At 42.3% G+C, this 14,751-nt stretch overlaps 1 protein-coding gene across 1 annotated transcript in view; it reads left to right on the top strand.

Annotated features, from left to right (window-relative positions):
- NDFIP1 (Nedd4 family interacting protein 1) overlaps positions 1-14,751 on the top strand; it is a 639,788-nt gene that overhangs the window by 471,011 nt on the left and 154,026 nt on the right. Inside the window, exon 6 of the mRNA XM_069652470.1 lies at positions 88-154. Within this exon, the coding sequence (XP_069508571.1) occupies positions 88-154 (67 nt within the window). The remainder of the gene's footprint in view (positions 1-87; positions 155-14,751) is intronic.

The raw sequence follows: 14,751 nt of genomic DNA, 5'->3' as shown, positions 1-14,751 counted from the left end.
CTTGTTCCATCACTGTATGAAAATGTATATCCCAGATTGGCTGAAATATTTTGGCCCTTCTAACCTTCTTTTGTATATTTCTTTCAGTTTTCCACCTATTTCCCTGGTTATTTTGATGGCCAGTATTGGCTCTGGTGGGTTTTCCTTGTGTTAGGTAAGTAATTGTTTAAAAATGTTTCATAAACGGTGCTTTAAAAGTTAGATTGTGCAGAACCACTTGATATTTATTTTTACTTTTTACATTCCAAAGTTTTAATAAAGACTTAGTAAGTTTAACACAGCCTTGACTTGATATTACAAAGAGTTAAAAACGTTCATGAATCAAATCAGATATGACTGTTGTATTGTTGCATGAAAAGCAGTTTTGGATATTGAGCCCAAAAGAGCCATGTCGCACCTTTCAGTCTTCATATCAGGACCCAAACCCCTCGAACTTCCTGATTTCACTCTTCTACTTACGTTTAGCGTGTGCCAACACACGGGTGGTGCACACCTCTACTTCCCAGTCTTCAAACAATGTGTAGATAGTAGACCACATACCCATAAAATCTACTTTAATGGCAGCATAGTCTGCCCCCTAAAACCTATGTTCTCATCTGTGAAACACATGGTCTCCCCATTCCCAAGACATCTCCCCAAACATCTGCTTTTTGAGGAGTGAGCCCAGAGCAGAATTGATCTCAGACCCCACACTGTTGCAGAAGTTGTGCACACTCAGAGCTTCACAACGTGCAGCAATGTGGCAGCGGCGCATTGCTTCACAAAGTGCAGCAATGTACCAGGGGCACATATCTGTAAGCCAAGCAGCTGTCCGAATCAAACATTCTGAATGAACAGCTTCACTGGTGACCAGTACGCTTGGTGCATGATATTGGCTTAATGCCCCCGTATACAACTTCCATGAATGTTGGTGTTCCTGTTTAACTGGCTAGTTGATGGGAACATGCTGCCTGTGATTTAGGGGCTAAAGCTTTAGATAAATAGTTCCTGATGTGATGCCATGCGAACTGTACAATTGTTTGGTGGCACTGCGCTGTGGTGGCAGGGATGTGACAGGTGGCAGCATGAATCTCCTGGAAGGTAGTAGATGTAGCACAGTGACTACATGACTGACAGGGAGGTAGCGGGACCTCACCAATGACTGTAAGGACTTGCAACGGGACAGAAGTGCAGGGACTGCCTGAAAAGGTGAAGGTGTTTAGGCAGTGTAAGTGAGCACGCCCGTTTCAGGTGTGTGTGATGCTGTGAGAGGCTCCTTGTAGGATTTCCTCAGAATCTTATTTAGCAGGGAGGAGTGTCTCATAACACTTAAGTGGCTCAGGCCATAATGTCAGAGGTCCCTGATGGAGGCAGGCCTATTGGCTTAGGGCGGCATAGGTGATGCACTCGGGAAAGGTATTGGACATAGTTATGGATTGAGGAATGGCGGACTGATAAGGAGGGGCATGGGTTTCACTGAATTCAAAGAGGGAAACCAAAAAAAAAGCAGTTTCGGACTATGCAGGGATAAAGGGAAGTTGGAACAACAGAAACCTTGTGATCAGGGGGATTCTCTTGCCTTCTTCAAATAAGGAAGCAAAGAGACAATGTTATGACCAGGATGGAGGTGTAGTACAGGATACGAGAAGTTGATGGCAGCTAACCTCTTATATTCAAGGTGAATCCATACAGGTGTATGAACAGTAGGAGGGTGGCCACTCAGTCAGCTACAAACTCAATTATACATAAATATCCTTAAGGCGGTCTCCCCATCCAGGTGATTCTCTGTGAACATAGAATACAAGGTAAAAGAACCTCCCAAGTAGCTTCATCAAGTATTGTTTTTTTTTTACTAGGAAGCCTTGCTACTTTATCGGACTCCAAGTTGATCAACTGGGAGGAGAATTGCAGAAGGGGCATTTTGTGTGCAAAGAAAGGTCTTGCCTTTAATAGGGTGGAGACTGCACTGTTAAAGTACAGCACTATGAATATGACTTAACTTGATAAATGTACTGGATCCATTGAGCTATACCTGATTTGCCACAAACTGTTTAATACTTTGTGTCATTGAGCCTAGTTTGTCACTAATAAAGAACACCATGCCTCGTTAGTGTGGTATGTGGTTGTGGATTATGTGATTGACTGCATTTTCCTTAAACTAAGTTCCAGGATCATATTCATTTTTGAATTGTCGCAGAGGCACATAATAAATGTCAAATGAGCCTAGAAGTTTTTGTATTCATTTGCTGTTATATTGTGCCAAATCACCACTGTGGTATAATTAGAGTTCCTAGGTTTGCCCATGGGGTGGCGTACTGTGCCCACACCAGGTGTGTTCAGACCTTAGAAGCGAGGGGGACGATAAAGCGATGGGAAATTGTGAAATAGATGCTATGAACAAAGGGTTGGGGTGAGGGGGGGGCCGTAGCAGGGAAATAATTATTTATGGTAGCATGGGTGCGAGTCAGTCCTGTTAGGTGGACTATGATTCTGCAAAAAGCAGAAGGCACATATGCCATCAAGTGTTTCCAAGGCAGATTGGGAGAATTGTAAGTTAGTACATAGTGTAATGTTGGATGTGTGACAGGCTCAGTGTGTGCTTGTGCAGTTATGGACTATTCTGTTCTAATAGGTTAGTGTCCGTTTGCCCGGTAAGAAAGGGATTTGCACTTGCATCCCGGTCATGGGGAATTTCTTAATGCTAGAGCACCATAACAACCATTTGCCATGAATCACTTCCTTTCTTAAGTCCTTCATTTGTTTCTCAAACAGACTTTACTTATCGACCTGCCGTATGCATTCCATAGATCAGACTCCGCGTATGGTTTTCAGGAAAGCAACTGCTGGTCATCTAAGACTGTATGCTTTAATTTCGCCACCAGCAGCCTCCTCTGCATTTGGAAATCTCTAGAAGCTGCATTCCACCAAACCTTGTCTATCCTTTAGCTCAGCCTACAACAGCCAGCTGGCCTCAAAACCGAAATCGCCAATACGCGTAACACAGCTAATGCCCCCGGTTTTTGCCTTCTGAGTGAAGGGCATGTAAAGTCAGTTTGAACCATCCGGGGACCAAGCAAGGAACCACACCAGGGTGTCTGCACATCTGCACCCAGCATGTATTTAGAGATCTCATTAGAACATTGCTCTGCTGTGCGCTTGCACAGGATGGTCTGTAACGTCACTAAGGGAAGAAAGGTGCTGGCCTCACAAGTTTCTGCACTGATTCAGGAATCCAAATAGGATTTGCCGTCTTGCAGGTATATTCCCAGATGTCATGGAGAAAACGCCAGATGGTAAGTCAACCTCCTACAGCCCTGGAACATCTGTATTTTTCTCAGGGCAATTTTCACTGGTTCATTGTCCGATATCAACTTCCACATCAGGGCATTAAGAACTACTTGGCTAATACATGCGGAACACAGAGTGTATAATTTATCTTGGGTGAGAGCACAATCTTGCTTGATTGCAGCCCATCTGTCCCCCTCAGTCTTCAACAATTTAAGCCACTTAAATCCAGACACATTAGTCTATAGTGCTAGCCCCAGATACTTCAGTCTCTTGGGGAATCACTGGAACCTCAGCACATCAAGATTGCTCGACAGTGTGAGAACCTCTGATTTTCCTTAGTTGATCCCTAACAAGATAATTTCCTGCCGTTACCAATAATCTCCACCATCACTCTGAAGGAGAATGAAACTATCTTCTCTGCCAGGGGAAGATTGTTGAAAAGCCACAGCTTCTGTAAAGTAATTCCAACGGCTGATAATTGGTACTTATCAAGTGGTGCCATGCATGTTGTTTTGAAATTGTCCATAGGTTAACGCGTGTTTCGATGTCGGGGAGAGTTCTCAGAAATGTGCTAATTCCCCTTCTACCTTAGAGACCCTCAGCTCTTTTTGCTGGACTTTAGGACTTTTAATTTCTAACTGGTGAGAGTGAGACCTTTTTCCCAAATCTCTCATGTATTTCTTCTGTGGTTTGGACTCTGTTTCTTTTGACTTTGGAGTCTAACAAACTCCATAGGCATCCTCTTTACATTGTGACACACAGCACCTTCAGTGCAGTGGCACAGGGAAGTCTTAGATTTCCCAAAGGTTTAAATACCTTCTCTTGGTGAAACTGTTTCCCAGAGCAGTCAAGTGAAATTGATTTTTCTTGCATTGTGTAACATTCTAAACATTCCAAAGCCAGCTCACACTATCTTACAATAGGGTGCTGGAGGGATTACTTAGTATCCCCTTTGTCTAGTTTCTCATGTAACATTTTGTTGTTACCCTTTCTACAATTAATGGCTGGGGGCAGTGGTTTACTCTTTCCTACCATTGTGTGCTTCTACCGTGGGCTGCAATTGCATCTGCGGTAAAGCACCCATCGTCAAAATGGCCCTGGTCTTTTTTCGCCATTTCTTGTGGGAAAGGTCCTTCTTGAGGTTTACTCTGCAAGCCAAACCAGGTTTGGTCCCTTTGTTCATTTTCTTTGGTTGGGATTCACTGGTGGAGACTGCCGCAGGGTCAATCGTGTCTGGCAGGGCAGGAAGCGAGGGAGGTGCCGGAAACTCACTGTGCTTAGTCTCCTTGGCTACAGGAAAGCACCCAAAGGTGATTGGCTGGAGGGCTGTCCTCTAGCTGTGTGATTGACAGCTAGAATGCGAATGAATCAGAGAAATCTGCATAAAAGGCGAGGCTTTTTGCTTGGAAGGCAGAGTTGACCGCTGGACGAAGGAATCCGAAGAAGAACTTGGAAGAGATGCTTGCTGAAACTCCTGGACCTTTGGTTTGCACGGTGAAGCCCTGCTGGATTGCTGAAACTCCGAATTCACCTCGACTAGAGAAGCACTGCAACGGACGACTTCTTCCCTTAGGTTGGTGGGACCAATCAAACCCAAAGCGTTCGTGTGGACATCCTCTCTGAGCGGGCTGTACTTCCATTGCTGCTGCAGGAACCGATTGCCAGGGAGAGGAACACCAGATCGAGTGCATCATTTTGAAGTCTGACCCGAGCTCCAGACAGATCCTCCGGACTGCCATGAAGCAGGACTGACCAAGCCTGAGCCACCTCAATGGAGTGCTGGACCCCAGATGTGAGGAAAGTCCATAGTGGTATCCGAGAACCGTGGAGGTGCTGTTTGCGAGAGCTGCTAGGAGCTGAAACCGCGAAGTGCCGCTGATCTGAAGTTTACCCATTGCTGCTGCCGACCTTCCATTCATAGTGCAGGAGTCCCCAGACGTCCTCCCTCTTGTCCCCACGACTGAGGCCCAGGAACAGGATCTGCAGGCCTACACAGGAACAGAAACCAGCTGGAAGCAGTTTTCTTCTAACCAAAGGTACTGTACAACTAAGAGGACTTGCCTCTTGTTGTGTAGCCTTGCTAGTTCTCAGTTGAGACTTGTCTTGGTTGCTTTTGCAGAGTTGCTTGCAGCTTTGCCACTCACAAGGCTCCCAGCTTGTGGCCCTACAGTGATTTTGTTTTATACAAAAACTTGTAAAACATTGTGCAAGACTTTTTTTACATACCTGCAAGAAGTGCTTCGGGTCACCTAGACTTTTGCTCAACTAACATTGGCTGCCCAGGCTTCCCTGCAAGACTCTTCCTACCTCTGACTTTGTGCTTTGCCTTCCCCCGGCCCCAGGAAACGGTTAATCTGCTTTGCATTGGAGGGTTCAAAAAGTAGTTACCTGCTTAAGAATATTGTTAACTATTGTTTTTATTCCCTTATCTTCTCCTTTTTTACACTAATCTCAGTATTGCTCTAAATGTACCAGATATATTCATGTCCACAGTGTCCTAGTTATTTAAGTCACCTCAGGGTGTAGGTAGAATCTGTGTGCCATCCCAAATGAGTATTTACTTATTTAAAGAAACGGAGTGTAATTTTGAAGTATATTTTTGTTTTATGTCAATCTGTGTAACAACCTTATTGCTTGCATTGACCCCTCTTTAGATGAGCCTGACTGCTCAGTCATTCTACCAACTTGTGTAGTACATGCTTATACCAAAGGTTGAGTTAATTATTGCCAAGAGGGCAAGGCTGGTGCAGTCTGCCACAGGGTACTGCATACAATGTTGCCTTACAATCTGCATACAATCTTGCTCTTTTCGGTTCAGCGGTACTTTGTGGTTTCAGCACTCGGTAAACAGCACCAGCGTGGATCTCGGATACCAGTTAGGCTTCCTTCACTCCTTTGGTCCTGCACTCTGGTGAGGGTACTCAAACCTGGGTCGTCCTGCTTCTCAAGGGTCCTTAGGAGATTCCTGGAGCTTCTGGGCGGATTTCAGACATTGCACTCAACTACAGATTTCACAACCCCAGGCAATCGGTTCTTGCAGCAGCGAAGAAGTACAGCGAGTCAGGAAAGATGGTCCAGTGGTGTTTGTCTTGGGGTTAGTCGGTCCCACTAACCCAAGGGAAGATGTCGTCCCATCCAGAGCTTCTCTATCGAATTGACAAAGGAGTTTCAGCACAGCAGTAGGGCCTCACTGGTCAATTCAAAGGTCCAAGAGGATGCAGTAAGCTTGGTCCATGGTTTCTTCGCCTGGTGTTTCTCCCAGTGGTCGACTGTCTCTATTCCCAAAACCCTCACCTTTTTAAGCAGGTTCCTCTCATTCAAGGAGGGCCATCCAGCCAATCAGGTCTGGTTGCATTCAGGCATTCCTAGAGACAAAGGACAGGGGAGTTTCTGAAACCTCCCTCACATCCTGTCCTTCCAGATACAATGGAGCCAGAGGTGGGCTCCAGGGCTGAAGCCAGCCAAAGGCAAAATGAACAAAGGGTGGAAACCTGGCTCAACGCACAGAGTAAAACCCAAGAAAAACCACACAAACGGAAAATGGCGAAAAAAGACGACCAGGCCATTTTGAGAAAAATTGGCATCCATGGGTGCTATACTATAGCTGAGGGTTCAGCCTGTGGTAGAAAAGCACAATGTTAGGAAAATTAAACCACTACGAACAGCCATTAAAGGTAGTGAGGGTAAGATAAAGAATGTTGCATGAGAATGTAGGATAAGAGGGCTACGAAGTAATCCCCCAGTACTCCACGTAAGATGGTGTGTGCTGGACCTATAAAAAGAAAAGGGAAGTAAAGTCAATTTCACTTTACTATTCTTTGTAATGGTAGTTCACTCAAGAAAAGGTATTTAAACCTTGTGAGAAAATGTGATTTCTCTGTGACTCTGCACTGAGACTGCTGTCCCCATACAAAAAGTAGATGCCTATGGAGTTTGTCAGACTCCAAAAACAGTGGAAATCCATCCAAATCGCGTCAAAACACATGAGTGTCAAAAAGGTCTCGCTCACTCCAAAAAATTCCCAAAGTCCAGCAAAAGAGCTGGGGGTCTCCAAGGTTGAACGGAATTAGCACAGAAATGAGAATCCTCCCTAACAATTCTACAATGACATTGTATGTTTAGATTATAGTCACCCTGATTTATTTTTTTATTACATCTCACAACAATTTGATGAATTTTTAAGAACCTTTCCAATCTCGGGTTAATTCCTGGTTTCGAAAATAAAAACATTCATTATAGTTTCATTCAGGTTCCCTGCCGACTAATCATAATCTCCCTTTTAATTTAGGGTTCTTGTCTTCCCCCAGTTGATGGGTTCAATTCATTCTGTAATTGTATGTTGTAATTGTATGTAATTGTATGTTGATTCAATCTAATTAGCCCTATAGGTACATGAACCACACCCCCACCCGTTCATATAGGTTGCAAGGTAGATTGCCCCACAATATCAGGCTAGTTGCTGTACATATTAAATTATTTCCTCCAACTACTTTTAGAATCCGCGCAAAACACATTGCTTATAATAATACATTGACTGAAGCCTCACTAAGTTCAGCGTTTCACCAATATGTGCATCGCATGTCGATAGTCTATCAAAATCACATTGTGACTAGGAGTTCGATCCCTGCGCAACCGCGTTCTGTGTTGAGAAGCACGGTCGCCATTTTGAAGATGCTTAAATACATGTGTGTGCCAAAAGCCACGCCCACCGCATTACTTTTTTATCTATATTGTAGTCAGTATTTCCTTTCTACAACAACCTGGTGCCTATATTTCCCCCGGCATTTGTCATATACCAAAGGCCTACATATGCCTCATGTCTATTTGCTTAATTTTGATCATGGTGTAAACTTCATATTTCATGCACAGGTATTTAAACATTTAAATTAAATATAAAAATAAGTGTTGACTAGTTATACGTCATGGAATCCTTTGCTATCTTATTTATATAAGGTTCACTTTTACAATTCTTGCGCATCATACCTTTTATTAATCTGGCTCAATTAGTGTTTCTGATAGGGTAGTCAGTGTATCCTGTTTACATGATGGCAAGTTTATTTTAGTGACAGTTACTATTAGATAAGTCCACTTTATAGGAATGAGCTCATCTCATTGTCTACATTTAAACCAATTTCCAATGCACAAAATTTACAAAATTCTTCCCTCAGTAGGCGTTCCTCGTTTCCCCTTCTCTTGCTCAATGTTACATTCTTAAAGCCTAGATATTTTATGTCAAGCTTATCATGCATCTGATGGCTCCTCTGCCAATGCCGGGCCAGGGGTAGTCGAGGGTCTTGGCTATTAATGGAGGACACATGTTCTCTTATTCTACTTTTAAGTGGTCTAATCTTGCTGCCAATATATACTTTTTTGCAGACACATACTAATGCATACACAGCATAGGACATTTTGCAGTTGATATAGTCCCTAATGTATATTGATATTACACTCAAATCTAAAACTGCTATGTATTTTCATTGGCGAATCTGCACATCGTGCATGTACCACATCTGTGAAAGACATGTCTCAAGGGTTGCAGGCCAGGTCATTGTTCTTTCAGTAACAGCGCTTGGTATGAAAGACAGACTTAGTTTATTTTTTAGCATCTCTGAAAATGAGGATACTTTACGTCTATTTGCACCTAGAGGAAGCATGGAGCATGCTTTCAGACCATCCAAGACGAATCGTGAAGACTTGCGTTATAAATTCATCAAATTGGAAAGGACCTCGATTAAATAAATATTGGGAAATGGCATCGCTTAAGAATTATATGCAAATGGAACAAATTCTGAGAGGCATTAGAATTTTTCCTGATTTTTCAAATGAGGAAGACATGGATCTGGCCAACAAATCGGAAGAGATTCTGAACAAAAGCTCTAGGATGATTCTGGAACTGAGCATGCAACAAGGGGGCACTCTAGAACAATTGAGTTAATAGAAAATATTAGAGATTGCTGAAATGAAATGACCTGACACTACAAAGGAAAATCATTTTCAGAAGATGTACGACATACTTGGTATCAAGACAAAGTGAAACTATGTAAAATGAGCATTTTCTTTTGTGGCGAACGCGATTACAGGGAAGATTGAGTTTATACTTTTCAGACGAAGTACGACCAAAAAACACTTCCAAGTTCCAGGGTCAGTAACCCAAATGCGTCGGCTGGAAGTTCGGATATTGAATCTGACCAAGAGGGGCCAAGCATTGGTGAAGGAAGCATTACTGTTGTGAATAAAGACTACATGAACCAAATCAGGAGATTTAAGCGGCAACTTGAGTAATGGGACCAAACCGGTCCGTTTTCAACTAATACCTACTGTGACTGCGATGACTCTGACTGTAGGAGGAGAGGATGGGTGGGGTAGGACAATCCAACAGACCAACACACCATACAAGATCGAAGCAAAAAAATAACCAGGGCCAGCGTGAAAGTGATGACCAACAGAGGCACATGAACAATCTTTTGGTGAATCTTTCGAGGAGAAACGTGACTATGGAGGAGCTAGCTGTTTTAAATAAAGGATTCTGTTTCGCACATACTACAACATTTGATCCTATAGATCTTCAAATTGATTTGTTAGTTCATCCGGAAACTTAAATTAAAGAAGTTCTTTCAAACGCAAGCAGATAAATTCAAAGAGCTACCGCCTCAGCCAGATAAGTGTGCTTACAATAACCAATATTGAAAACGCCTTTCTTTTGAGGCCCTTGAATGAGACTTAAGATTTTGAAATGAGAAACCTATTCCAAGAACTACGGATCAGACCAAACCCCAATCCAGATTTGTACCACAATGCCACAGTGGTAAAGTGATAACAAATGAATCAATAAAATATGATATAGATCCAAAAGGAATCGGGATAGTCAAGAGTTTGGGAAATTTATCATGCCAAGAAATGACGGGACTACACAACTTAAAAAATAATTCAATCATTATCAAGGAAGTAGACAAGGGAGGGAATATTGTTATAATGGACCGGAATGACTACATTACCATGCAACATCTGAATACTCCCAGCTGCTATATAACACTTCAAGAGAACCCTAGGAAGGATGTTGAATAAATAGGGGAATTATTCTCAAGTGGTACAGACAAGGGTTAATAACTGATGGAGAGAAGGCATTCCTCAGTATAAAGGAACCAGTGCTACCAACCATGTACTTCCTCCCGAAGATGAATAAGACTTTTTAACTAATACCAGAGGCAAGGCCAATCTTAGGTGGAATAGGGTGGGCAACGGAATCTCAGAATATATTGATCCCATGATCGGACCTATGTGAGTTAACTAACATTTTACCTTAAAGACACAACCAGCGTACTAAACATTCTTGAGATCTTGAATTGGGATCATAACTGTCTATTGGTCACACTGGCCGTTCGGGCCTTTTTATACCTCAATCTGACATGATATAGCTCTCAGCACAATAGAATACACTTTCAAGGATGGCTCTCAGCACACTACCATCGCAGAAATGTGCTCATGGAAATGCTAGAAGCAACGCTGCAACCTAACAAATTTATCTTTGAAACATTCTACCAACAAACACATGGGGTGGCAATGGGCATCAAATATGCACCGGCTTTGGCGAACATTTTCATGGGATTGTTTAAAGGTACCGTTGTCTATACAAACCATAAGTATGGAACATGTATCAATGTGGGCTAGGTATATAGTTGACATCTTATTAATTTGAAAGGGAAGTTCATCGCAACTCAAGGAGTTTATAGAAGAACTCAATACTAACACTTTTGGATTATCATTCACTGGAACACATGATGAGAAAGATCAATTTCTTAGACTTCAAGATCTACGTATCTGGGAACAAACTACTAACCTGTACCTACAGGAAACCAACAGTAAATTCAACTTTATATACGACAAGCTGTCATCATAAACGTTATACGCAGTATACCTGTTGGTGAATTCATAAGAGCGAGAAGGAACTGTGAGGACCACATTATTTTTGAGGGGAGAGTGTGATCTACTATTGAAAAGATTTTGTCAGAGGGATTATCCCCAAATAGAGTATACAGGCAGCACTAACAAAGGCAAAACAGAAAAACACTGATACAGAAAGATAAGAACCTGGATATATTGACAACAAAAGTTAAATTAATCACTAAATATTGCCAGAACCACTAAGATTTGTGACATCCTTAAACATTGGCACCTCTTATTACTGGACAAAGATCTAGTGAAGCACTTGGAAGAGAGGCCTACGGTTGTCTTCAAACAAGCAGAGACACTGAAAAATAAACTAAGTCCCTCTTTCCTACCAACCGGTGTTACTGAAAGAACAATGACCTGGTTTCAACCCTTGAGACATGACTTGCTCAGATGTGGTACATGCACAATGTGCAGAGTCACACGAAAATACAGAGCAATTCGTAGACGCTAGTGGAATATCAATATACATTAAGGACTATATCAACTGCAAAATGTATGTTATGTATGCATCAGTATGTGTTTGTAAAATAGTATATATTGGCAGCACGATGAGACTGCTTAAAACTAGAATAAGGGAACATATGTCTTCTATTAATAGCCAACACCCTAGACTACCCCTGGCCCAATATTGGCAGAGGAACCATCAGATGTATGATAAGCATGCAAGGCATAAAATAAGTAGTGTTGCATAGCAATTTGCTGTGAAATTCTGTAGGTTTGCTACTTTAATTTACACTTTTGCAGCACGGCTAGCTATTCATATTGTCCTGTTCAATGAAGGCACCCCTCACTAGACATTCCTCTCTAGACCTGTGGACTTTCTCCACCCTCCTTTCTCTGTTCATTGAAAGTTCAAAGGGTACTAATGGAGAAGGAGAGTGCAGCAGTAATCATCTCCTCCAATCTCAAAAATGCCAAAGGCCTTGTGCGAACCAGAAGTAATCGGATGATGATTTTATTAATATATGATATATATATCATTTATAACGCGCCTGTATACAAGTGTTTAAGCAAACCATATCCTTTTTGGCAAAGGCCAGTGTGGGTTAGCTTAATTTTATTTTACAAGACAGTAGTGCAATTCCATTCTTAACAATGCAAGTTTGCTTTATACCAGCTAACCTGAAAGCGAGATGGCCACAAATTACAATATTCCATCTGGTTTAACTAGTTCTCTGCCTGCTATGCCATCTACTCTGCTTGGTCTCTTCCTTTCTTTCCTTTTACATAATGAATGCACAAAGCTAACTAGATGTTTACACAATGTAGTGATCAATACTGTACATCTTAGATCTACTGCAATATCATACACTGTAGTTAGCCTCAAGAACTTGTGGTAGGGCAAAGAAAGTCTTTTCAGACCAAGTCTGCGCACAACCACATCTGATTAAGTGTGGGGTCCTGCATCTCACCCACCCCTTACAACCTATTCACAAGGTCTCTATTCAAATACCTCGATTTGATGGGCATCACATACACCAATTACGCGGATGATACGCAGGTCCTCATCCCCCTAACCAGCGACTGAGGCCAAACAAAAAACTCTCAATTCCATCTACACCACCATCCAGACATGGATGGCTGAAAACTGGCTCTACCTGAACAGTGAAAAGACTGAGCTCCTTATCGTTCTCCGGCCACAATCCATAAAATGGGATCCCGATATGACTCCTTTCTCATTGACAACTCCCGCATCTCGGATCCCAGTCAGTCAAAACTTTGGGAGTATACCTGGACTCAAACCTCACTATGACAAGACAGGTGAATGCAATTTCATCAGTTGCAGCCTACCACCTGAAACTTATCACTGCTGCCAAGCCCTTCCTAACGCAACAAAACTCCCTCACCATCGCCAGAGCAATTATAGGATTGCACCTAGACTACTGCAACGCACTCCTACTAGGCATCAGCAAGGAACATCAAGAAACTTCAAATGGTGCATAAAAATTCCCTTAGAGCAGCCACCAGGGTCTCTAAAAGAGACCATATCTCGGCCACCAGGAAATCCGTCCACTGGCTACCTGTCAAAGAACGTATCCGCTTTAAGTCCCTGGCACTTACCCACAAATGTCGCTATGGTGCACCTCCTTGCTCACCTTCAAGTCCTGGAAATAGTTCTTGCCAAACACAAACATATGTTCAATATCTTTTTAAGGGAAACGTGAATTATGCAAATCCTAGTACTTTGTTTTAAGGGTATCTGCATCACAGATGGTGGCTCCTAGTGCTCATAGCAATACAAACTGCTTCCGTGGCCATGCAGTGCTGAAATGCTGTACTTGAGCCTACCTGACTCGGGCTTGAGGGGCGTTAGAGGCCCTGCCCTCCACCAAAAGTGGTATTTAACTCTATAACGAACAGTTGATATCAATGACAGGCATTGACATTTTGTCCTTAGTAAACAAAATGTGTGTATCCCTGTTATAAATTCAAATAAGTGTATCAAGAATAACTTACCAACACAGCTCCATAGTTTATCAGAGTCTATGATACGTTAGTCTGATGTAGATCGCCCACTTCATTAATGGTACAAAAAGTGTTTTTAATTCTTAAAATGTAAACATTGGACTAATAAGCACAATACAAATTTCACAAAACAACAAATATAGTGATCAATTTCTCAAGTAATCATGCTGAGGTCCTTGAGCATTAATTAAATCATAAGTACTGGTGTAACAAGCATAAAAAACATTTCAGATTTTGACATTAAATGAAAATAAAAAGATATGACAAACGGGCATGATACATTTTTAGTTCAGTATAAGGCGTACTGACAAATAACTGGCCCAAACATAACTATTCTTGTGGTAATGGTGCCATATGCCCTTGTGTACAAAATACATCACTGGATATTAGAGGCTTGACACGCGCAAGTTCCTAACTAATGGGGACTACGAGATGTAGGGACCCTTGTTCCACAAATGGTCCCTCAACTAATCACGTTTCAGCGGTCACCAGGATGGTTTTCAGCCGCCTTCTTCAAGGCATCAATTTGGGGACCCTGTATGGAAAAAAGGGGGAAAAGGGAAATTAAATGGAAGTGGGATCTGTCAGACGGTGCCTATCTATGTTTGGCACTTGATTGACATATTGTTTTCTCAAACCATGATATCTATTTTACCTTCCAGGGTTGTAATCGCTAGTGTCGGATCCGGACACAGTGTGACGCAGATCAGATGAACAGGGTGATCCACAGATGAGTGGGTTCTGTGGGGGTTCTATTTGAAGAACCGTTGTAAGAAAGTGTTCAAGAGTGAAACTGTAAAGAGAGGTTGTAGAAAACGTGGGATCAGGGCATTGGGAATGTTGCTTATCTACTTTTAAGAGAGTGGTACGGTGAAACAAACAAATGAATTGTACCTGGAACAGTAATGGCTTGTAGGCAATCTAAAGCGTCCGCTTCTCAAAGGGATTCATCTGTAGGATGTCACACGTGAACCTCGGGCAGTGAATCTGGCCGCTTTGAACCCTACGGCCAGAACATAAATCGTGTGAATAATATTGTCATTCCTCTAGGTCTCCAGCCAGTGTGTA

Source organism: Ambystoma mexicanum, chromosome 3p, assembly GCF_040938575.1.
Source record: "Ambystoma mexicanum isolate Mex_15411 chromosome 3p, UKY_AmexF1_1, whole genome shotgun sequence".
NCBI classification, from domain to species: Eukaryota; Metazoa; Chordata; class Amphibia; order Caudata; family Ambystomatidae; genus Ambystoma; species Ambystoma mexicanum.
The sequence above is the reverse complement of the archived record's forward strand: the minus strand, read 5'-3'. Positions and strand labels throughout refer to the sequence as shown.